We start from the raw sequence: 24326 nt of genomic DNA on the forward strand, positions 1-24326 counted from the left end.
AACAAGAATTGGAAATGGTTATTTGGCTTTTCCCTCTGTCAGTGTAGAACACTACAGTACATGGTAGCCGTTTCACAGAAGGATCTCCTCAAACCGTTAAGAAACCACGGAACCTTTGTGGAACCTTTTTTCTAAGAGTACAGAAACTCTAATTTGCAATCTGTCTATTCAAAGCAAGTGTTGGTATTTTTGAGAAGAACGGTTCCCATTAAGAACCGACTCTTTTATCTTTACAACGATTTTCACTCGAAAGATCCACAGAAGCCGGAGTCGACTCGTCTCTCCTCGGTTGACTCCCAGCCGGAGCCGAGAGGCAGCTACAGAGTTTGTCCCTGTGGCCGCCATTAAAGGATACAGACCCATGTAGCTATTCAAACAGAAAAAAAAAACAGCAAGACATTGATGAGAAAGCGGACAATGTTTCGCCTTTTACACGATTTTGTATTTCGGTTTTTTATTTATATTTAATGAGTATTTTCTAATGTGAACACCTTCTTTTGAAGACCGCGAAAATAGTGCGGATTTTTTTTTTTTTTTGTAACTGAACACTTTTTTTTTTTTTTTAACTGGACTTGACTGCCTGGGCTGCCAATCGGTTAGCCAGCTAGCTAACGTTAGCTAGCTTGTTAGCTAACGCTAGTGGGTTGGCTAGCAAGCCGTCCAGATACTCTAATGCTAAGTGAGGGGGGGAGGGGGAATCACCTCGAACAATTTGGTTTACGTTGTTTTTAATCTTTTTTTTTTTTCTTCCCCAGATAGAAAACGGAACCGTATTTCGCAGAGCCGGGTACTCTTCTTTTAGCACCGCTTATATTTGTTTTCCACCGCGACTAAGTAACTGAGCGAATGTTTGTGAGTTCAACAAGAGACTGGAGGATTTGAATAGTTAGCTCGCTAGCAGCTAAACTTGCCCGAGACGCGTCTTGACGGCTGATTTGTTTGCGGAGCTGCTCTGCTGGAGTTTATTCTCAGCCAGCCTCAGAACGCTCAAACACGCTCCGAAAAGACAAATCTGTTCTGTTGCTGTGAAATGATGGCGCGATTGGCTTCATCCTGAAGATGAATTCTTGTTTTGTACCCAACGGGGCGAGCCTGGAGGACTGCCACTCTAACCTATTTTGTCTGGTAAGAGATTTAACCGAGCTAAAGCTAAACTGCGGCTAAAGCCAGTTCCAGCTAGCTGGCCAGCTACTGAAGATTAGCTTCTTCGAAGTAGCGGCCCAGGCCTGTTGAGCTACTCAGTGCTGTCTGAACAAGTACATAGTGTTGGTTGGTTTGAAAATAAAATACAGCTCTTTCTGTACAGGTTATACTCGCAACATATACTTTTGTTTTTTAAGTTTGGAGATTATTGTTTGTATTACGTGTAAAGTTAGCACCGCTAATCTAGCTGTTGCTAGTCTGTCGGTAGTAAACAATGTCACAACTATCTGGAGTTACAAGTTGACTGTTGTAATTACTCATAAATAACAGTATGACAGAATAATAATTTTAATATGTATGTCTCTGTTCATTATTAAAGCAGATTGAACGTGTGTTATTTAATATCTGGATTTATCAATTTGGCTAGTTGTCTTTCCTGTTAAAATCTAGATGCATGATTTTTAATATATGAAAGACACTCAGAAATGGAATTTCACATTAAATATTTTTGAACGTCCACCTAAAATGCGTGTTGTGAAAGCTTAATAATGAGCTAGATTAAGTATTTTTCTGTTAATCTTCAAATCAACGCTAGTAAGCGAGCTAGCATAACTAGCTATCAATCAGATATAATACGAATAAGGCCTACATGTGTATTATCTGCTCTTGCTAACCTGATTACCTCTATATAGCATTTTTTGTTGTTGTTAATTTCATGTTTACATTTCATGTGATTAGGCAGCATTTGATTCACAGTAAGTTTCTTTTCCGTCTATTCCTCTCGTCTTACAAAGTTGGGTAGTGACCTCTGCACTGCTCAATATAATACCGATGATCTGATCTGATTACTCTGTTGATATTTACATCCTTTCCCAGATAGAAAAAAAGAAATGCATTCTTGTCCAGAGTATTTCCTGGAGATAATTGAAAACTTTTCCAGTCAGATGGTCTTGTATAACTGGATTTAGGCCCTGGCAGGCAGTGGTATGATGCTATGGGTTTCAGGAAAGTATAATCATCCTAACTATAGGGCTGTTTTTTCCCCCCTCTGTGTAATCTCATGCCTATTTTTATATTACTAAATGTTCAACTGCTCATGCACAACCTCCTGTTCATGCATGTTTACTTAAAGTGTACTGTTAGATGGGAATGCATACTTATACCAACAGTCGATACTAGTTGCAGGAGTATGTTTAAATGTTATTGCATGGTGCTCTTGAAGGGTGTCTGGTTTTCAGTGTGTGTTTTTTTTTGTTGTTGTTTTTTGTTTTTTATGGCATTGTCGTTTACTATGTTGACTGTCCTGAGCTAACAGTATGTTTTTCTGTCTCTGACCTCAGGCTGACCTCACAGGCATCAAATGGAAGTGCTTTGTATGGCAAGGCCCCACATCTTCACCCATCGTCTTCCCTGTGACTGAGGAGGACCCCATCCTGTGCAGCTTCAGCCGGTGCCTGAAGGCAGATGTGTTGAGCGTGTGGCGGCGGCACCAGACACCCGGACGCCGAGAGCTCTGGCTCTTTTGGTGGGGCGATGATCCCAACTTTGCTGAGCTCATCCACCACGAGCTTTCAAGTGGGTTCTCTAATGTTCTCCATATCACAGCTCCTAATAATTAACTCACAATATCTCGCGTAAAAAAACACACACACCATCAGTCATGTACACGTATATGATTGTGAGCATTTGTCGTGATTTTAAAAACTCAAATTTGTTAAAAACAAGCTAAAATAAAAAATATTTTGCTGTTCCTCTTTAAATCAGTGTTAGTTAGCCTTGCTCACTATCCCATGAGAAAATCATGTGGCTTGCATCATACTACAAGGGGTGGGATGAGCAACGTGTACATTTAAATAGATGTTAAAGAGGTTACAACATAGACAAGTCTGCAGTTGTAATCTGTGAAGAACTTCTCATTGAGTTTAGCTTGTGGGTATTTGTACTCGCTTGCTACAGTAGTAGGATCACATTTCTCATTGCAGCTGAGCACAGTGACTCCTTGTGAAATGAAGAATATACAGATGCTGAGTGGAGTTATCAGGGACTGCTTGTTACACAGAAGCTCTGATTATTAAACACTTCTGCGTCCACATATTTGTGAACACATGAGGGCGTTTTACATGGGCGGTTACATAGGTGCCTGTCTTACACTTGAAGTGGATATGTCCACTAGGGGGCAGAAAATAAAAAAACCGAATCAAGTTTCACATTTCACTACAGAGCAAACTGAGTGAAGGATAAAGTAGTGTGTGAGAGAAAACTGAGGATTCCAACTACTGGGGGTGTTTAAGTTACTAATAGGTATTAAATGTGACCAGATAGGGGACAGTTGGCAGCTTTTCATATATATTTAAAAAATAAAATAAAAAAAAAAGCGTGGATATCATATATTAAAAGAGAATATATTGCTTAAGTGTTTCACCTTGCATTGATAGGAATTATTTCATGAAGTAATAGCCAGCTGCAGCCCTGCACCACCAAAACATCATCTTGGCCAAATAAAGCAATATGGCATTGCTTAGTTATGTGTAGGCATGCTTTGGTGCCCTCTGCTCGTCAGGCACCCCACCCCCTTTTTTTTTGTGTGTTCATGTTCTTGGCAACACTTTCCAAATGCTCAGTGATCATTTATAGTGCTGGGTTTCTAGTCAGATTTAACAGTAGAACCAAAGAAGCAGTTTAAGAGCATATTTTTGCTATGCAGGACTGTGAGACATGGCATGCAATTTGTAAAGGTGTGTTTAGTTATTTAAGGAGTGGAAACAATTCTAATACCATTAAAACGGTATATCAATTTCATTTATTCAAATAATCATCCTGACACACAGTGGGATGATTTTAATCTAAGACGCACAAAACTATACATATGTGCAGTGGGCCGTTAGGATTTGGAAGGTGCGTGTGTCAGCCTCTTGGTGCATCTCTGACGTGGTACGTTGGCATTTTTTTTTTTTTAAACCATAACCCTTCTCTCTGTTGCATCACAAATAAAGAGAAACAAAACCCCCAAAATAAACTCCTTTATCCGGACAGATAATGTCCATAAAAGACATAAACGTTAGTACGTTTATACCATGTACAGATTTTATTTTAAAAGAAAAATGTTCTTGGGCGCTGCCATATTACTCTCTCCAAGGTTCAGATATCGTGTCCGAGTACAAATCATGACGTCATCTACGTGGCTTACAGAGGCTAGAGGATCTCGTGGACACATCGCTTCTAAATTGTTGTAAACCCTAAAGGTGCCGAGTGTCAACCATTTTTGGTGTAAAAATAAGCCTAGTCGTATTAGGTGACATGCTTTGGTTTGTTTTTATTCACTGAGAAAAGCAGTATTTTTAGACAGCAGTAAGCGTATGAAAGCAGGATTTTTTTTTACTAGTATCTGTGTCAGTGCTGCGTATGCGTAATCTAGCCGAGTGATATTTAAACTTCATAAAAGTCTGTTTCATTCATGTATTTTGTTGCGAGTAAAAATCTCATTGTTACAGAAAATTTCTGATTAGATTTTTAGAATTAGAAGCCTTGATTTGTTCCCTAAACATTACAGCACAGTGAAGTTCTTTCTCTATATTTAACCCATCTGAAGCAGTGAAAATGCACATGTATAGTGTGTGCAAGAGGTGGCGGCGGCGATGTTTTTTAGAATTAGTAGCCTTTATTTGATGGCCCTCTGTAACAAAGGTAAACAGTGTCCTAGGGTGCCGTTAACATCACAGCCAGATATCTGGTTTCAGGGTAAACGATCGTATCCAGGTAAACCTATTTTTTGCAATATCACAACTTTTTAAAATGGATAAATTGTTAGTTTTATTTTGAATTTAAGCATGAAGAGGGCAAATCAGGGCACTTGCTGTGATTGGCAAACAGCATTTATTTTTGGGTTTTGTTTGAGTTTATGTGCAGAAGAATAAACCAGCATTAAGTTAAGCTAGTAGTGTTTTTAAATTCCTTTGTATTGCTGAACTTTACCACAGGAAGCAGGGTGGTGGGTTATTTATTTATTTATTTTTTAAACACATAAAGAGCTTGTTTTTTATATGACCTTGTTTCCAAGTTTGGGCCACATTTTTTATTCTGTTTGTCAATTGCATTTACAAAACTTTAAGAGCCTGGGGGCTGTGTGATTTAATAGATTCTGGAATTGCAACAGCATTGGCACATCTAGTGTGTTTTTCTTTTGTCCAGATCATGACAAAAGTACATGATGTAATGTTTTGGTGGTTGTAATCCTGTTGCGTTTTTTTTTTTCTTTTCCCTCTCTGTCTTTCACACTGAACATCTTGATTAGAATTGCAAAGACATTAACCATGTGTTCACACGAGCAGGTGATGAAGTGACAGATGGCCATACCTTTCCTGTGGGTTTGGTTCACAGCCCTGCAAATTCTGGAGACAACAATCAATTTATTTACCTAATATTACGCAAATTATCTGCGATAGGATAAAGTAGCAATCCAAATAATTGTCAGAAATCCCCAATTTTCAACTAGCACAACCTTCCATATGATGATTTTTGTTGGAATAAGAGCTTATAATCACATCCGATCATCTTTAACCTTATTACAGTATGTGTGTTTTATATCAGTTTATCAATCAATTGATAAATAGACATCTCACACACACACACACGTGTTTTTACTAGGAAAAACACTCGTATTTTTCATATGAACTACATCTGGGACATTGAGTGACATATTTAAATAATATTGGCTGGCTTTTTTCATGGTATATCAGATATATTCCATTCAGCTACTCGTCTTTGACTCATTCAATATCATGCTAGCTGAATTGAATATATCTGATATACCACGAAAAAAGCCATTATTATCATTATTATTATTATTATTATTATTATTATTATACTACACATTCCTTTTGGGTGTTCCACGCATCTTTCTCTTTCAAAATTCTCTCAGAAATTTTCTGTATTTAATGAAGAAAACTTGGCGGCCATGTTTGTTTATAAATTGTCACAGTTAATCGCTAGCATGGAAGTTTTGCGTCTCTGACGTGTGCCATCATGTTGTCTTGACAATATTGTAAACCATATTCAATGCTCATTCTCTATTGGGTAGAGTGACGTAATACATGTAGCATAAGCGATATGCTAACAATATTGCAAGCTATCAAACCAAATGAATGAAACCCACTAGAAGGGAATAGAACACATTTTTATTCCATCGAAAAAGTGTCTTGTATGTATAATTCTTGATTTCTCACTCATGAGGAAATCAATGAATTGTTTTTGATAAATTTGGGTACTTTTTGCTTTTTATATAATAAAAAGAAAGTCACATGTTGGTTTGAAGATATGAAGTTTATCTTCATGTTGAAATACTTCACTCGTTCACTTCACTCACTCATGATGTATACATTCACCATTTGAACATAAACTTCATATTTTCTCACCCTTTCATATATAATGTATAAAATATTTTTTAATGGTGCTTATGTTTTGGAACCAAACTTTTTTCATATATACATTTATTTTTTATTTTTTAAATTATTTTTTAAAGTTCCCACCAAAAGAAGTTTGAAATTTGATCGCTATTCAAAGTTCCAAAATCAATTTTATGCAAAATGCGATATCTGCCACGGTCCTCTGCATTGTATATCCCCTTTCTTTCCAAAACACGACAAGCACCGCTACTGATTTTCCACAGATCGCACCATCTCTGTCTGACCAATCACAGCACACCATTCAAATATGGAAACTGTAATGGCAGCTGCCACTGATTGTCGACATCGTGGAGAATCACCATCTTTTTGTGAGATTGTGAACAAAATAAATTAATAATTTTGATGTGTATGTGGAAGGGTATTATTTTCGCTTTGTTATTGTTGCAGTAGAGAATGTATTCTAATTTGAGTGCACCTGATTTCTCCTGGGATCTTGACATGCCACTTAATAAATAAAATAATATGTGTATAAGTACATAATTAGACAGACACTGCCTAAAAGCAGAGCTCCCAACGAGTGTAAAATGTGCTGGTAAATAATTCCACCTTATTATAAATAAATAGGCGCTGGATAAAAATCCATCTTTCTTTTTATATAAATTTATAAAGATATAAAATTTTTTTGTCTGGTGGTCAAGTGTTTGAGATGTGTTGCCTTGCACTTGTGATCGCGGTCGCAAAAGCCATTAAAAAAAATCAGCTCGCTGCTTTACCATGTTCACTTAAGTGTGGAACTTCGCTCTGTGCCTGGGAGCTCGGCTATGAATTTAACCGTACAAGGTGTCCAAACTTCTGAATTTATTGTTCACAATAAAAAGTTTGTCCTTTCTTTTAAAAAAAAGACAAGTTTCCATGTAAACTTCTGACGGTTTATTAACCTTCCTCAGAGCTTTGTGTATAAAATATATTGGGGCTTGATGAATGTAATTTGGGGAAAATCTGTGGTTCAGTACGAGAGTCCAAGTTCAGAGGCTGCCCTGTGTGTAGATCAGTTTTGTTTCTAGTTATATTTCACACACAAAAAATATATATATATATTGCTGTAATTGACATCAATTATTTTTTAATTTTTTTTTTTTTGGGGGGGGGAGTGTCGTGTGTGGGGGGTACATTGGGGGGGTTAAATCAAAATCTCAATTTGCATATTTATTTATTTATTTATTAAAATATCACAACCTCACAAGGTTATATCAAAGTGAAAATAGTGGTTTACATGTTACCAAATTTGGTAAAGAAAACTGAAGAAAAAAAAATACATTTATCATGGTGGATTTATTGTGTTTTAGATTAGATAAAACTGTATTGATCCCTTTGGGAGGGTTCCCTCAGGGAAATTAAGATTCCAGCAGCATCATTACAGATAAACAGAGAAAAGAAATGGAGAAAAACTTCTAGATAAATTAAAATAAATAAAGTATTTACATGTACAAATATCAAAGAATAAGATATGGGGGACCTGGCGACTTGTCCAGGGTGTACCCCGCCTTTCGCCCGTAGTTAGCTGGGATAGGCTCCAGCTTGCCTGTGACCCTGTAGAAGGATAAAGCGGCTAGAGATAATGAGATGAAGATATGGGGACGAGAGGAAGGGGGGAGAAGTGGGGTTAGGGTAAGTGCGTGTGTACACATGAGTTTGGTTTTGGGACCAAACTCATGTGTACACACACACTTTAGGTCTTTTTTAATTTAAATCATTCTATTTTTTCCAGTGTTTTTTTTTTTTTTTTTTTTTTTTTTTGTACAAGTAAGAAAAATTTTTGCACCATTATACACATTTAGACAAACCTCACAGCAATATGTATAAATTATAGAGTTGATTGTATATAGCAGATTATAAAATGTATTTTATGGGAACCTAGAGGACTGGACAGTGGATATTTGTAAGTGATTGCTACAAATACACGAGGCAAACTGGGTGCAACATGAGACTTGTTGCTGGTTAATGTTAATTGTTTGTAATAAACCTCCCTAACTTATGATTTCCAATGATTACCCACTGCAGTTAAAGAAGAAATGGTTCAATGTTGAAGTTCCCCTGGTTATTTACGTGGCACTAAATGGCTAAACAATTGTTCTGATGCAGTGAGGGGGAAGTTGTGTGCTAAGGTTCAAGCATGTAGACCATAATATTGTGCTGGGCGATTTTCACAATTTCAAAAAAATGTTGTAATTGTGTGGTGTGTTTTATTTATTTATTTTATTTATTTTCATATTTTACCTTCTTCAAAGTAGCCACTGTTTACCTTGATGACGCTTTGCACACTATTAGCATTACCTCATGAAGCTGGTTAAGATGGTCACCTGGAATGCTTTTCAATTAAGAGATGCGCTTTGTTAAAAGTTAATTAGTGCAATTTTTTTCCCTGGTATTGTTTCAACAGCCATATGCACCATTTACATCTTTTTCATCCAGAATTGCATTCGTCTTTTTACTGAGATCTTGTATTGACTAGATTTATGTGTCGTTTGTTTTTGTTTGTGCAATGTCGCCCTGCGGTATTAGGAGGATTGTAACTATAAAGCAAGGTTATGCAACATGACAAAATAATTATAACAAGCAAACATCAGTGAAACAGTAAGTCACTTGTCAGAGTCAGGATGTTTTGGAAAAACAGACAATGAACTTGTGGGCTTTCTTTGTTAGGTAATGAAGACGGTGTGTGGGAAAGTGGTTTGACGTACGAGTGTCGCACACTGCTCTTCAAAGCCATCCACAACCTGCTGGAACGCTGCCTCATGAACCGCTGCTTTGTGCGCATCGGCAAGTGGTTTGTCAAGCCCTATGAGAAAGATGAGAAGCCCATCAACAAGAGGTAACACATCTCTCAGCATTGGGGAAATAACTTTTTTTTTTTTTTTTTTCCCCCTTTCTACTCAGGCTGCTGTATTAAGCATTATGCCCAAAGAAGTCAAATTACGTGAAGCTAATTCACACAGTAGGGCAGAGTTTCTTGTCTGGAAGCTATATCTATATCTCTGTATCACCCCTTTGATCACCCACTTTGTTTATCTTGGTTTTCTCGCTGGACTTTTTAGCAGAATCATCTGGTTTTGGTATGTTAAGTACATGGAATCTGTTAAACCCTGACTCTGGTCAAATTAGCTGGGGAAGCAGGGTTCAGTGTTCGGTCTAAATCAACGAGAAGTAATTTGCTCCCTCAAGACTGAGCTGTTGTGCTGTGTTTACAGTTTTGACAACGTGTCAAAAATAGCCCCTCGGCTTCCCGCTCTGCTCTGGGTGTACTCACTGGGCCACAGTGGCTGCTAACTATGCATGCAGTGGAAAATGTGACTGATTTCCCTGTATTGCTGTTAGTGTACTGTTCTTTGTTTTAAAATAAACCCCATAAGGTGGGTGGTTTTTTTTTTTAAAGACCTTTTACACATTTGCTTATAATATTGGTGTCTTAAGTTGCCTGGGTGTGAGTAATTGTAAGTTTTGAGAATGATCTCCACTAGTACCTTAGGCTGATCACTTGAAGTGGTTTGCTTTCTTGAGACAGACAATGAACAGATGACATGGTATCATGTCAGGCTGTGTTACACACCACAGGGCTGTGCGCAGGCTTTGAAGTGCCATCTGTTGGTGTGGAGTTTGATGGTGAGTTGGTAGTGTGCCTTAATGACACTCCACTGAGTGCTCAGCAGTCATATGAGGAATGCGCATACTTTTCCCATTCAGCATAATCTCCCTGCTCCCTCATTACCTAGGTTATGATTCATGGTCTTATTTTGTGTCTCTTGTGTAAGCAAGGTGGCACCAAGTAGCTTTGCACCTTTTGAAGTGTACTTCTTTGCATTTGACCTTTGATGTAAAAAGAATTCCTTCCATGTGTAAAACAGGTTGTGACGAAGAGTTCAGAATCGTGTGGGAGCAGTTGTTGTGCCCTAGGCTGTTTAGCCTAATATATTACAGGAATTGTAATGCAGTAAAACTGGTTGAGGCTTATAGAGGTTTTAGGACAGTTTTCTGGCCCATTGTGACTTAAATTAATTGTGGGGATTTTTTTCTTTTGATGACATTAATGCCATGATTTAACAAAACAATGACCGAAAACCAGGAAGCTCTGGGTTGTTTTTTTTTCTTGGAAGGCTCCCAGTAAACCATAAACAAAATTGTGGTTTGGATGGTACATTTTCATATTGCAGGCTTCTGCAATATTACAAAAGGTCTGTAGTGCACGAAGTATTAGCAATATATTGTGTAACCTTAACTTGAATTAAGCCCTCAAATTAACCTGAATTATGCACCTAAAAACATATCAAGTCAAGGAAAAATTTGGTCAGAGTTTATCTTTACAAGTTACTTATATAGATTAACTCCAGTTATTGGCACCTTACTGCTTAATGTGTAGGAGCATAATTCACTTTCTCACTGTGGCTATAAAAATTCTAGGAACTTCAGATGTCAGTACTAATTCTCTTCTCTTTTTGTTCTCCTCCTCTTCAGTGAGCATCTGTCCTGTTCCTTCACCTTCTTCTTGCATGGAGACAACAACGTATGTACCAGTGTGGAGATCAACCAGCATCAGCCAGTCTACCTGCTGAGTGAGGAACACCTGACTCAGGCCCAACACAGCAGCAGCCCAGTGCAAGGTGAGATCATGCATTTCAGCTCGGCAAGTTAATGCCAAACACCACGTTTCTCCTCGGCAGGTCAGCTTAAGCCAGTACTTTTTGGCAGAGCATTTATAGCATTGTTTAAAAAAAATGGAAGTGTGTAGGCTGCACGTGGGAATTGCAGGAACTGATAGATAAGCGATTTACACCACATGGTTTAAAACATTTATACTAAAGTAAGAACTTTTATTTCTTGCCCAAGTCTGTCCTTATACATCTACAGTATTTTATTGTTCTATTATGCACTGTTTTGTTTTTAAGGCATTTATTTCTTGTACAGTTTTATTTTACATAGTGTGTGTTTGTTTGTTAATCCTGAAGGAAATTCTTGTGCCAGAAATCGCTCCATAACAATACAGTATGTTAAAATACAACAATACAAGCTGGGGGAAAAAAACAAAGAGGGACATGTATAAAATTTTAAACAACTATTCCATGGTTAATTGGCTCTCACTTGGGGCAAAAAATACTGGTTGCATATCAAAAATAAATGCTGATTGGGAGCTATATTTCATAAAAGCAGTACAGTCTATAAAAGCAATTAATCAAAGATCAAATCGCACAGCTTGTGATTGTCACAGTAATTTGTTGTTTTCAGGTTAATGTAAAAAAAAAAATGAAATAGAAAGGCTGTTTTTTTTTTAAATAGAATTATTGTCTTGCTATGAAATGTGCTAAACATCTAAACACTAAAATGTATAGCCTTCATCAACAAGCAGCAGGCAGTAGATGTGTGTGCAGAGACACTATATAGACAAAAGTATGTGGACTCCCTGAGTATTGAAAAACCCCTTCCAAACCCATGGCTGCTGATATTGACTTGTTCCCTCTTCAGTACTATAACAGCCATCGCTATTCTGAGACAGGGTTTTTTTTTGCTAGATTTTGTAGTGTGGCCGTGGAGATTTGTCCATCAGTCATGAGTACAATATTTCATGCACTGATGTCAGGCAAGAAAGTTTGCATTCCGGTTCATCCCAAAGGTGTTCAGTGGGGTTGAGGTTAGGGCCCTGTCATAATTTGGGGGATGGCCCATATGTGTGAGATGGTCAGGTGTTCACACACTTGTGCTGTGCATCCTAAATCTAGGTGATAATGTTTCTTGGTTCTTTTTGTTGTCTCCTTAAAGGCCTGCAGCTGTCAGTGTGTTGGCAAGCTTGTGTATGTGTTTTTTTTTTTTTTTTTTTTTTTTTAAAACCCCTGAGTTCAAGGGCGTAGTAATGACAGTTACAGCATCCTGCTGATTCTTCTGGGACTCTTTTTTTGCCTTCCCTGCTGCTAGTAATTAACTTGGTACAGGCTCACTCTAGCACTGATGAAGGCTTTTCCAAATACACACAACTGCACTACTTCACTGTTACCTTTGGCTGAGGCTCATTTAACTAACTAATGAGACTCATGCCAATTTGGTTTTTGCTGAGCTTCAGCTTTGTTAGCATGTTAGAATATCTTGCAGCAAGACAATGTATAAGCATGTTTGGATATTTTTCATATAAAAGCACTCTGCATTGGTGATTTGAGGTTTGTTCTTCATTTCAGTAGTTGCTTGTGCATTAAAGTCAAACAAAACCCCCAAAATAAATGCCATTTTGCTGATCATGGCAAGTACCCTGATATAAAACAATATATCCATTTTAAAAGTTATGATATAGCTAAAAAGACTTACCTGGCTGCAACCATTTGCACTGAAACTGGATATCCGGTCGTGACGTTAACGGCACCCTAGAACGCCATTTACCTTTGTTGCACAGAGCCATCAAATAAAGGCTACTAATTCTTTAAAAAAAAAAAACCCTCTCTTTTTCTGTCTGTTTTTTCACTGCTTCAGATGGGTTAAATACAGAGAAAGAACTTCACTGTGCTGTAATGTGTGTCAAAGGCTTCTAATTCTAAAAATCTAATCAGAAATTTTCTGTAACCATGTGATTTTTACTGGCAACAAAATCTGCAAATCAACAGACTTCACCTTTTGTGAAGGTTAAAACTCACTCAGCTTGATAACGCATACGCAGTACTGTCACAGATATGAGTAAACAATCCCGTTGCCATAGCAACATGATTCTTGCCTTCTAAAAAGAGAGCTTTTCTCAGTGAATAAAAACAAACTAAAGCATGTCACATAAGCCTGATTATTGATCATTTTATTTTACATCTAAACACTTGGGTGGTGTAGTGGTTAGCGCTGTCGCCTCACAGCAAGAAGGTCCGGGTTCGAGCCCCGTGGCCGGCGAGGGCCTTTCTGTGCGGAGTTTGCATGTTCTCCCCGTGTCCGCGTGGGTTTCCTCCGGGTGCTCCGGTTTCCCCCACAGTCCAAAGACATGCAGGTTAGGTTAACTGGTGACTCTAAATTGACCGTAGGTGTGAATGTGAGTGTGAATGGTTGTCTGTGTCTATGTGTCAGCCCTGTGATGACCTGGCGACTTGTCCAGGGTGTACCCCCCGCCTTTCGCCCGTAGTCAGCTGGGATAGGCTCCAGCTTGCCTGCGACCCTGTAGAACAGGATAAAGCAGCTAGAGATGATGAGATGAGATCTTGACACTCGAGCATCTTTATGGTTGTTTACAGCAATTTAGAAGCAATGTGTCCACGAGATCCTCTAGCATCAGTAAGTCATGTAGCATGTTGGTGACGTCACGATTTGTACTCGGAGCGCAATATTTGAACCTCAGAGAGAGTAAGATAGCAGCGCCCAGGGACATTTTTCTTTTAAAATAAAATCTGTACACAGTGTAAAGGTACAAATATGAACAAGTGAGTATTCAAACATGTCTTATATGGACATTATCTGTCAGTATAAATGAGTTTATTTTTTGGCTTTTGTTTGGCTTTAACTCCCTAACAAGGTTTGTCCTCCTATAGTCACCCATTCATCATTCGTCTCCCTGGGGGCATTTTAGGCAGTTATATAAGCATTTTATGCTTATAGGCTTAGCCAAATGCAGCTTAGGTCATATCCAATCAAAACAAATTCAATCTCTCAGTATTAACTTCCCACCTTACTATTGCCAGATGCTATTTGGAATGAACATTTAGAATTCTAACAAAATGTGCTGAAGTTATCAACACATCAAAATGCTAATTGAAAACACTTCAATACATATGCCTTGGTTTAAAGCATTACCTACTTGTGTGTACTTAAATTATTAACACTCTTCATGAAAAGGGCAAAACTTATCACATAATGTGCAGTATAGAGAGAAACTATACAAACAGGTTTTAAGAAGTGTAGTGTCCTTTTTGAAATTAAACGGGTTTCAAAACTATTGGAAGTTTCACAATGAATATTTTGTGAGATCTGACCTAAAGAGAGTAACTTTAGAGTCTCTTCCTGTCAAGTCTGAAAAGGTTGGGGACACTTGTAAAAAAGATCTTGGTCCATGCCTCCATGCAGCACACTTTAAGCTCCTTTACATTCTTAGGTTCTGTGCGAGTTACAGTGACACTTGGCAAAGTTCTGGCTCTGTATTTTGAGATGCTTTCAGACAGATGTGTGCTTTGAGACAGGTTATGAAATTATGAGCGTTGAGTTTAACAATAGATTTTGAAGCCTGACAGACACGAGAATTAACTGTACTGCAGTTCTAAAAACTGTGTTCTTTGGGCTCCTTTTCTCTCCTTCACCAATTTCCAAACTGTGTGGGATAGTGTGCTATGTCTCTTGTGTTGAAAGTTTTAAACACCCCCCCCCCGGTAATGGGTGACAAAGGGATTTTGCATGTGTGAAGCCCAGTATTTATACCACAGGGAAACCGGAAATGGTAAAAGGCAGAAAAATGTGTTTCAAGAATAAGGAAATTGTACAAATTGTCAGTGAAATGCGAAGCCAGCCAACTCCCAAATACCACACTTGTGGCCCTTTTCCGCGACCCTTTTTCAGCTCACTTCAGCTCACTTCACCCCGACACGGTTCGCGTTTCGACTACCTCAGAGCAGCACGACTCAGCTCGCTTCAGCCCTGCTTAGCACCCAAAACTCGCACGGTTTTGGAGTGGGGCTGAAGCGAGCCAAACCGAGCCGAGTGGGGCTAGGGGCGTGAGGAGACACTCCCCTGTGCACTGATTGGTGAGGAGGAGTGTCCTCACATGCCCACACACGCCCCGCGAGCATGCTGGGATCTGTAAACACCACAAACCCGGAAGAAGAAGAATTACGAATTACGAGAATTTCTGAAGCCTTATGCGCCTCGCCTCATCTATACGCTCTTGCCAGTATCTGTTGGCGTTGTCGGTGACAACAAGCCACAGCACCAAGACTAGCAACACTAACGACTCCATGTCCTCCATGTTTATTGTTTACTATCCGGGTCGTGAGACTACCGCTTAAAATATCACTGATGTCACTGTTTGCGCCGCCTAACGACATCACGTGACGTCCACCCACTTTCGCTAACTCCACCCAATGTGTCCACCCACTTCCAGCCAGCACGATTCAGCGCAGTTGTAGTCGAAATGCAACTCCAACAGCCCCACTCAGCTCGACTCAGCTCAACTCGGCACGGCTCAGCCCAACTCAGCCGCGTTGGTAGTGAAAAAGCGGCATTGGATGAAAGCAATATCTACCCTCTTCTGCATACATAAGTTAAGGCCCTGGTCACACTACAGCTTGCGATGGGTTTGCGAATACTTGGCGATGGAAAAATTGGTAGCATTACCACCAGTCGTGCAATACATGGCAAATGTTCTCCGAGCTTCGTGAATTGTTTTTTTTTTTTTTAGTGTGTCTCTGCCTTGTGAGTGGACCAAAACAGCATGAAAAATTTCCGTGCATGCACTGAAATTTGGTGGCAATGATTTTGTTGGCAAATTAAGCAGCGATGGGTTTGGGAATACTGCCCGAAATTCAGGGAACCTTCGTCGAGCCTCTTGAGATGTATTTGTCTTGAATCGATGTCCCTGATGCTCGCGGGAGCCTCGTCAACACAGTGGCTTGGCATAACGTAACCTTCCCTGAGACTTTAAAAAGTGCATTTACATTTGGGGATCCTTCAGAGCATGTTGTGCACGTGCTTGGGACCCGTCATTATGGGAAACACCTGATGCTGATTTGAGCTCAATCAGCACATGCATATAAGGATGCTGTTTTCATAGAGACTTTGCAAGTATTCTGTCAGATATGCAGCAGTAGATGGATCTAAGTGCAGGAAGAGAGTTTATTAGCAGACATGATATTTACAAAAACGAAAGTGAAAGCAGCGTCAAAATCATGGCTAGAAACAGCCATGACAGTGATAATGATAATACTCTGCAAAGCCTCTGTGTCCTTATATGCACATGCTGATTGCGCTCATATCAGCATCAGACGTTTCCCATAACAAGTGGGTCCTGTAAGTGAGCGTGGCTGCGCGAGGGCATGACAGTCAAGTGTTCGCCTGCTGTGTGACCACAAATTTTAGCTTGCTTGTACATCACCGTGCATCACCACCAAAATGCCTCATTTTCATCAATAAAGAATCGCAAGCTGTAGTATGACCATAGCTTAAGTCACCCACAATTGGCTAGCGTCACTGATTTGACAGGGAAGAGCCAATATGCCATCCATTCCAACCAGAGAGCATGGCTAATTTTGTTGAAGCCAAGCTAAGAAGCCTTTATTTGTCACATGTACAGTTGAGCACACAGTCACTACGTTTACATGCACATAGAGAGAATCGAATTTCTGCCGTTGTTTGACTGAAATCGAAGTTCAAAATGCCATGTATACACCTTAATTCGGCTGAAATTGAACCGAACTTGATTTCTCGGAATCGAGCTACACGACCTAGTTTATGCGATTTCTGCCGAGCTTCTTTGTGCATGTATACCCTATCAAGCTACTTACTGCCCCTTCCGGAAGTGACGAGTGACGAGACCACAAGCGGGAAACACAACAGCCTCGGTCGGCATGACAACAGTAGTAGCGAGCAGCAGAAGAGGTCAGGAGGAACAAACGAAGAAGAGAAAATGGCGATGTAGAGCTCTCTGAAGTGTGGGTGGAGCACAGAGAACGGCAGGACAAAGCTTCTGGTACTAATAGGCTTTTTATTGTCAGACTTTTCAGTTTAACAGCCTACTTTTATTCTTGAGAGAAAACCGCACGCGCGCGCTGTGTTCTAGTCCCGGGATGAGCTCTCCCCTCTGCCTCCTTAAATAGGGCGCGGTTACTGGGAAGACACACAAACACAGGTTAATTACCGTCAGGTGTAGTTATTCTGCCACTCACCTTCCCTGGCTCCGCCCTCCTGTCACAGACCGGCGCTTGACCACGCCCCCACTGCCACAGGCAAGCAGAAACGTGCACTTCTGGAGCAGTGAGGAGAAAGAGTTTATGCTCATTCAGCTTAAGGAGTTGAATATATTAAAATTCATGGATGGGAGAAAAACGCGCAATGGAGAACACGGAACTGATAACTTTGTTTACACTCTTGAATAGCTCTTCTTCATGACGACAACCGGAAGTGTACCAACACGATGGGGCGTGTTGCGCCACCTGTGGCTCGGGTGCACAATGCACCTCACACAATAGCCCGATTTCATTTGTGTGCATGTAGGATTGGATTTCTCTGGCACCCTGCTGGGACCTTCAGCTCGATTACCGACAGCAGCTCGATTTGGATGTGCATGTAAACGTAGTCATCGAAGTTTAACCTCTGCATTTAACCCGTCTGAAGCAGTGAACACACGTGCGCACATATTGCTGTGGCATCATCAGAATTTGAATTTGCAGTTTCACAATCAAGAAGGATGCTTTTGTTGTACTACTTTCCCTGCCTTGATGCGTAGGTTTTTGAGAGAAAATACTATTATCTGAAAATATTTTCTTTTTTTGTTTTGATTGTTTGAATTAAATTATGGTGCTCCCAACATAAAAGCATTCACCCTATCATCCAGAGATTGCAAGTTTGAATCCCCACAAGTAGCCCAAGAGACCAAAATTTGAGTTGTGCACTCAGGGAGGGAGAGATGGCATATGCTTGCGCTCTCCTGTCAATTACAGGAACACGAGCCAATCATTGGTGTCTGTGAGCTCATATATGCAGAGGGTGGGTGAGTAAAGCTCAGTGTTACGCTGCCCCTGGTGCTGCATGAGCAACAGTTCAAAAAGATGTGGTCAGCTGGTGTGACATACCTCAAAGAAGGCAAGTGATGGTCTTTGCCATCCTTGGTTGGTAACTGGTGTGTTATATAGGGTGGGAATTGGCCAGGGAGAAAATTGGAGGAAACTCAAATTTTTTTTTAAATTTTTTTTTATTTATTGTACATGACTTTTAAAGCTCATCTGGCCAATTAGGATTACTGTTCCGATTGTTTTGTTTGAAAGAACTCCTTAGTCTGCAAAAAACTTGGTGGTTGTTTTGTCAAATTTTTTGCTAACGGGTTAGTAATTAGGCCAAATTAACGGATTTTCCAGGCCTCTCACTAGAATTGTATCTTCTCTCTCATTTCTCATCCGATTCCAGTTCTGATCAATGTTTTGCGTCAATCTTCCCTTGAGGAACAAAACTTAGTCATTTATTTGTTGATTTTCCTGTTGTAAGCAATTTGTTTACAACTTTGTTTACTTTTCACTTAAAGGGATAGTTCGGGATTTTTGACATGAATCTGTATGGCATCCCCATCAATAGTGTCGTGCAAACACACTGACTTACCCCTGACAGCATCCTGTGAGTCCAGTTCTTGTCCAGTTTTGGTCCAGACGAAAGTAGTCCGGCAAGTTTGTTGGGGTCACGAAAGTAAAACGTTTTTCGTCTCAAAACAGTATGTGTTCAAAAGAGTGATATATTTGCATCACAAAACCGTTGTCAAATAAAAAGTCAGACCTCGAAATCGCTTGGCACTATTTTCTCTCCCTTCTTATCACTGCGTGCTGCCGGCTTCATCCAGCTGCGGCTCCAGCTTCAAGGATAAGCTGGAGCCGCATAAGTAGGAGTCCCGGCGGGTGGTTTGTATTCGATTCGTTTATATCCCGACCTTGTTAGCTGTCAGATTTATGTTCATGGACCCGGTAAGCTGGTAAATAATATTTATTTTTTTTCTTTCTTTACCAAATCCTAACAGAAAACGAGAGCGCCCGAAAGGGAAAGCTGAGCCGAGCCGCCTCACGGCTGTAATGCAAATTGCTTTCCTCCTCAGTAAACTACCACTGCTGCCTATGTAGTGCCCTATTTATACAAATAGGAGTCCTATTTGTATAAATAGGGCACTACATAGGCAGCAGTGGTAGTTTCTTTTTCCCTGACATGGAAGCGCACTTGTATACTGAGGAGGAAAGCAATTTGCATTACAGCCGTGAGGCGGCTCGGCTCAGCTTTCCCTTTCGGGCGCTCTCGTTTTCTGTTAGAATTTGGTAAAGAAAAAAATAAATAAATATTATTTACCAGCTTACCGGGTCCATGAACATAAATCTGACAGCTAACAAGGTCGGGATATAAACGAATCGAATACAAACCACCCGCCGGGACTCCTACTTATGCGGCTCCAGCTTATCCTTGAAGCTGGAGCCGCAGCTGGATGAAGCCGGCAGCGCGCAGTGATAAGAAGGGAGAGAAAATAGTGCCAAGCGATTTCGAGGTCTGACTTTTTATTTGACAACGGTTTTGTGATGCAAATATATCACTCTTTTGAACACATACTGTTTTGAGACGAAAACCGTTTTACTTTCGTGATCCCAACAAACTTGCCGGACTACTTTCGTCTGGACCAAAACTGGACAAGAACTGGACTCACAGGATGCTGTCAGGGGTAAGTCAGTGTGTTTGCACGACACTATTGATGGGGATGCCATACAGATTCATGTCGAAAATCCCGAACTATCCCTTTAAATAGTATCTCCTCCCTCAGTTCTTGATGCATTTCAGTTCTGATTGTTTCATTTGAAAGAACTAGTCATTCTGCACAACACTTGGTCATTGTATTGTCAAATTTCTGCTAACAAACTACTAATTAGTTCAACTTCACAAATTTTGGAACTTCTCATTAGAATTGCATCTCCTCGCGATTCTCATCTGATTTCAGTTCTGATCAATGTTTTGAGTAGCTGTTCCCTCAGGGAACAAAACTTGGTTGTTTGTTGATTTTCTTGTAAACAATTTGTTTACAACTTTTGTTTACAACTTTTTTTCATTTAAATCATGTTTCCTCCTCAGTTCTCAATGGATTTCAGTTCTGATTGTTTTTGAAAGAACTAGACCTGCACGAAACTTGGTCATTGTATTGTCAATTTTTTGCTAACAAATTAGTAATTAGGTCAACTTAACCAGTTTTCTAATGACTAGAATTGTATCTCCTCTCATCATGTGAATTCAGTTCTGATCGATGTTTTGGGTAGATCTTCCCTTGAGGAACAAAATTGAACAAAAATCCTTTGTTGATTTTTCCTGTTGTAAACAATTTGTTAAGGAGGTTGTCACATTTCAGTTCTGTTTGATGTTTTGTAGTCATGATTGTTTTTGATGGCAGGCCAGATGAGCTACTACGTTCTTGACGTTCTGGTATATGGTTATTTTTGCTAAATGTGGACGTGTTAACCAAGATGTTTTTAAATCTCCTTAGACAATGGGGGGGTTGTTTTTGTTTATTTTATTTTATTTTTATTTGTGTTTTGTTTTTTATTTTCTTTATTTTTCAGTTATTCTCAGTCCATATGGTCTGAATGGTACACTCACGGGCCAGTCCTTTAAGCTTTCTGATCCGCCGACACAGAAGTTAATAGAAGAATGGAAACAGTTCTACCCCATTGGTCCCAACACCAAGGAGACCCCAGAAGACAAGTTAGATGACTTGGACTGGGAAGATGACTCTTTGGCTGCTGTGGAGGTTCTTGTCGGTATGGCACAAATATTACTACAAATTGAAGATTCGGGACATCTCTCATATGAGTTTAGCTGAAATTGGTTTTGATCTTGTTTGTGATTTCTTTCTCAGCCGGAGTTAGGATGGTGTACCCGGCGTGCTTGGTGCTTGTAGCCCAGTCGGATATTCCAACTCCGGTTGCAACGAGCTCCTCTGGCACTATGATTACCTCAGGAGGACATCATAGTCACGTCATAAACAGAGAATCTGCCCTCTCCTCAGTTACGCTTACTCCTCCAACTTCACCAGAGGAAGCGCAAAAAGGTATGATTGCAGTATAGCCCGAGAAGACGTCTCTGTTTGGCTGCAATTAGTAAGCATTGTTTCCTTTGATTTTAGCCAGGATGATTTTTTTTTTTTAATTATTTATTTTTATTTTTTTTGTATATTTAGTTTTATTTTATTCCTTTGCTGTAGTTCCTAACCCTGCTCCAAGATGGACAAAAATGTCCTCAGCAGCTGATGGCTTCAGTATGGACAGTACTAGTCATCATGGGGGTAAAGTCCCTCGCAAGCTGGCCAGCCATTTGTTGGAAGCAGTGTGGCAGGAATGCAATGTCAACTGTGCTCAGAAGTATGACTTTTAATTTTTCTGTCCTCTTATTCCTGCTGGTTTACATGAAAGGAAAAATCAGGTACATGCTTCATGATGTGTGTTTACCTTTTCACAGGAGAAAGTTCTCAGCTATAGCCAGTGGTCTATGTGAGGAAGAGCTGGACAAAGCTGGTGTTTGGGATTTTGTTGAACGCTATCAAAGGATGCAGTGCAACTGCTCAAGGTATATTCTCAGAGAAATATCAATCCATTAATATTTGGGTTCTCAACATTCCAATATTCATTTTTAATCAACAGGATACAAGAATGTGGTTGTATGTGGGTTTTTTCCATTTATTTGGAAGTGGAAATGTTAAGAAAAGTTAACTGAAGTACAGTTTCAGGATTCCTTTATTTCCAACAGACATAAGAACCTGAAGCAGCGTACAAGTAACGCTCCTGGACTTCCCCTCCCTGCTGGCCAGCCCTCTCAACTCCCCTCCAAATACAAAGTGGCAGAGAAGCCAGAGAAGGCAGAGAAACAGCAGAAGAGGCCTCAAACACCCTTCCACCACCGCAGCTCTGTGGGTGAGGATTTGAGCCTGGAGCCAGATGAGAGAGGCAGCCATTACCGTGCTCTTCACCATGGGGCTGTTGATGCAGGCAAAACTCAAACCTTGCACACATCATCCAGGGACATGGTTGGCTCGCCTCAGCCTCCACCGCTCAGCCCACATCCCTGTGAGCGAGATGAAGAGCCACCAGCAGAGCTGAAACGCTCTTCCACCCCCCTTCATCAACAGTTCTACCCTCCCTCTTCCGAGGCCTGTCTTCTACCTTCAAAAAGCCCTGATCGTGCTTCCTTTGACCCTTTGACCTCAGAGTATGCTACAGCTTACCCAGACTCCCTCGAACCCACGGTGTATGTTGGCTCTGCCATCAGCCCCAACGAGGACACGAGCCACAACCCCTGGAAGTACTTCAGACTCCCTGGCAAAAGAAACATGGACCTACTGCCTCCTCAGCTTCCTGTGGACAAACTGAAGCAGGATAGCCTGGACAGTGCTGTTTCTGTCACAGAGTAAGCACAAACTAATTCAGGCGTGACTTTGCTATGTACTTCTCCATGCTGTTATTACTTGCCTTGTTGTAAGGCAGGTCTACTTGGCTTTGCTAACAAGTGGCCCAGTGACTTTCAATGAGTAGCTCTTGCAGCTAAATGTTTAACCCTCTGGGGTCTGAGGATATTTTCTGGCACTCTGATGATTTTGGCATGCTCTGATTTTGTCAAGTTCAACAAATCTAAGCAGTATTTTCAAAGTCATATGACTTTTTTTTTTTTTTGTATTCAGCACAAGTTTAGTTACAATAATATCAGTGTAGTATGTATGTCATGATTGTACTTTAAAAAAAAAAGAAGATAAACAAATGTTGTAAAAAAGTAGTTTTAGAACTGTGTTGGAATGTGTGAAAAAACATTACCTTACCCATTCTGTTGAACTGTTTTGATCACTTGAGGTGATTTCTGTTCAGTCTTAGGAATATATCAAGCACAAAAACTTAAATCTATGCCATTTGATTTGGACAAATAACTGGCCATCAAAAAATTTGTCCTATTTGGGATGAAGGGTTGGCAGTGGGAGGGGTATTCGATGAGAAGAGAAAAAATTTCCATTCACTGAGAATGGAGTGAAAACCCCTCTCACTGCCAACTCTTAACCCCATCAGGCCAAGTCACAATGGGTAAGGTAATGTTTTTTCACACATTCCATCACAGTTCTAGAACTGCTTTTTAACAGCTTCATTTATCTGGTATTTGACTCTATTCAGTGTGTCTTGAAATTAACTCTTATACCATTTTAATCACTTCAGAGCCACAACCTACTCTGTTACACAGTTACTCTGTAATTTTGCTCCCACTCCAAATTTTACTGTCTAAACTCAAAATGGAGTAAAATTAATTATTTTTGAGGACGATACTTTTAACTCTGGAAAAAATTACTTAGTCATTTTTCCTGTGTATGCACTACAGTGCATGCATATCAACTGATCTGCTTGTAATAAGTAAAAGAAACATTTACACTTACTCCTTGATCTTCGGCTGGATCGAGTTGAAGTTTAAAAAGAAAAAAAATCAGTTAATTATCAGTGTCGCAGTTCAAGATTGAATTGAATCGCTGTTCTGAAATTGAATCGGTGTCCTGAATCATTCGAAGCGCATAAAATCTACGTGCCATCTCGCAACAAGTTTTACCTCCAAATAGCCTAAGCTATGTCTGACAGATTTTATCCTGTTTACGGTGGGTGTTCCCGCCGCGAAAGAGAAACCAATCGAAACAGTGTGTGAAAGTGATTTATCATGCCGTTACCATGTGAATAGTCTTTTATGAATGTGTAAGTGGGCGCTTGGCGCTCCGACTCTAGTGTGACTGAGTAAGGTGACAAGTTTTATGTTTCATCTAATTTAGGCAATTTAAAAACTATATAATTTGGCCATGGGCCAAGTATAAAGTATAAGGAAAGTATAAAGTTTGTCAATATGTTTATCGTGCTTGTATGACGACAAACTCGCGAAGATATTTATCTAAATACATGACCGACTCATTCTAAACCTGTCAAGCTTCACTGGCAAAGTTCTCGACCCCAAAGAGTTAATAATGCACCATAGCACTCATAATGTATTATTATTAAGTGGCTGGTAACCTCAGATAGGCCAAAATGGTTTTAATGTATTCTAGAA

The 24326-nt window shown here is 39.9% G+C and overlaps 1 protein-coding gene across 2 annotated transcripts in view; it reads left to right on the forward strand.

Annotated features, from left to right (window-relative positions):
* The first annotated feature begins 298 nt into the window (after positions 1-298).
* med13b (mediator complex subunit 13b) overlaps positions 299-24326 on the forward strand; it is a 57294-nt gene continuing 33266 nt past the window's right edge. Inside the window, exons 1-9 of one of the 2 annotated variants that reach the window (XM_060943764.1) lie at positions 299-1125; positions 2484-2718; positions 9249-9417; positions 11055-11200; positions 20828-21025; positions 21124-21315; positions 21445-21625; positions 21723-21830; positions 22011-22667. In XM_060943764.1, the coding sequence (XP_060799747.1) occupies positions 1060-1125; positions 2484-2718; positions 9249-9417; positions 11055-11200; positions 20828-21025; positions 21124-21315; positions 21445-21625; positions 21723-21830; positions 22011-22667 (1952 nt within the window). In that variant the 5' untranslated portion in view covers positions 299-1059. The remainder of the gene's footprint in view (positions 1126-2483; positions 2719-9248; positions 9418-11054; positions 11201-20827; positions 21026-21123; positions 21316-21444; positions 21626-21722; positions 21831-22010; positions 22668-24326) is intronic. The other variant, XM_060943765.1, reaches the window with a different exon arrangement.

Source organism: Neoarius graeffei, chromosome 17, assembly GCF_027579695.1.
Source record: "Neoarius graeffei isolate fNeoGra1 chromosome 17, fNeoGra1.pri, whole genome shotgun sequence".
NCBI lineage: Eukaryota > Metazoa > Chordata > Actinopteri > Siluriformes > Ariidae > Neoarius > Neoarius graeffei.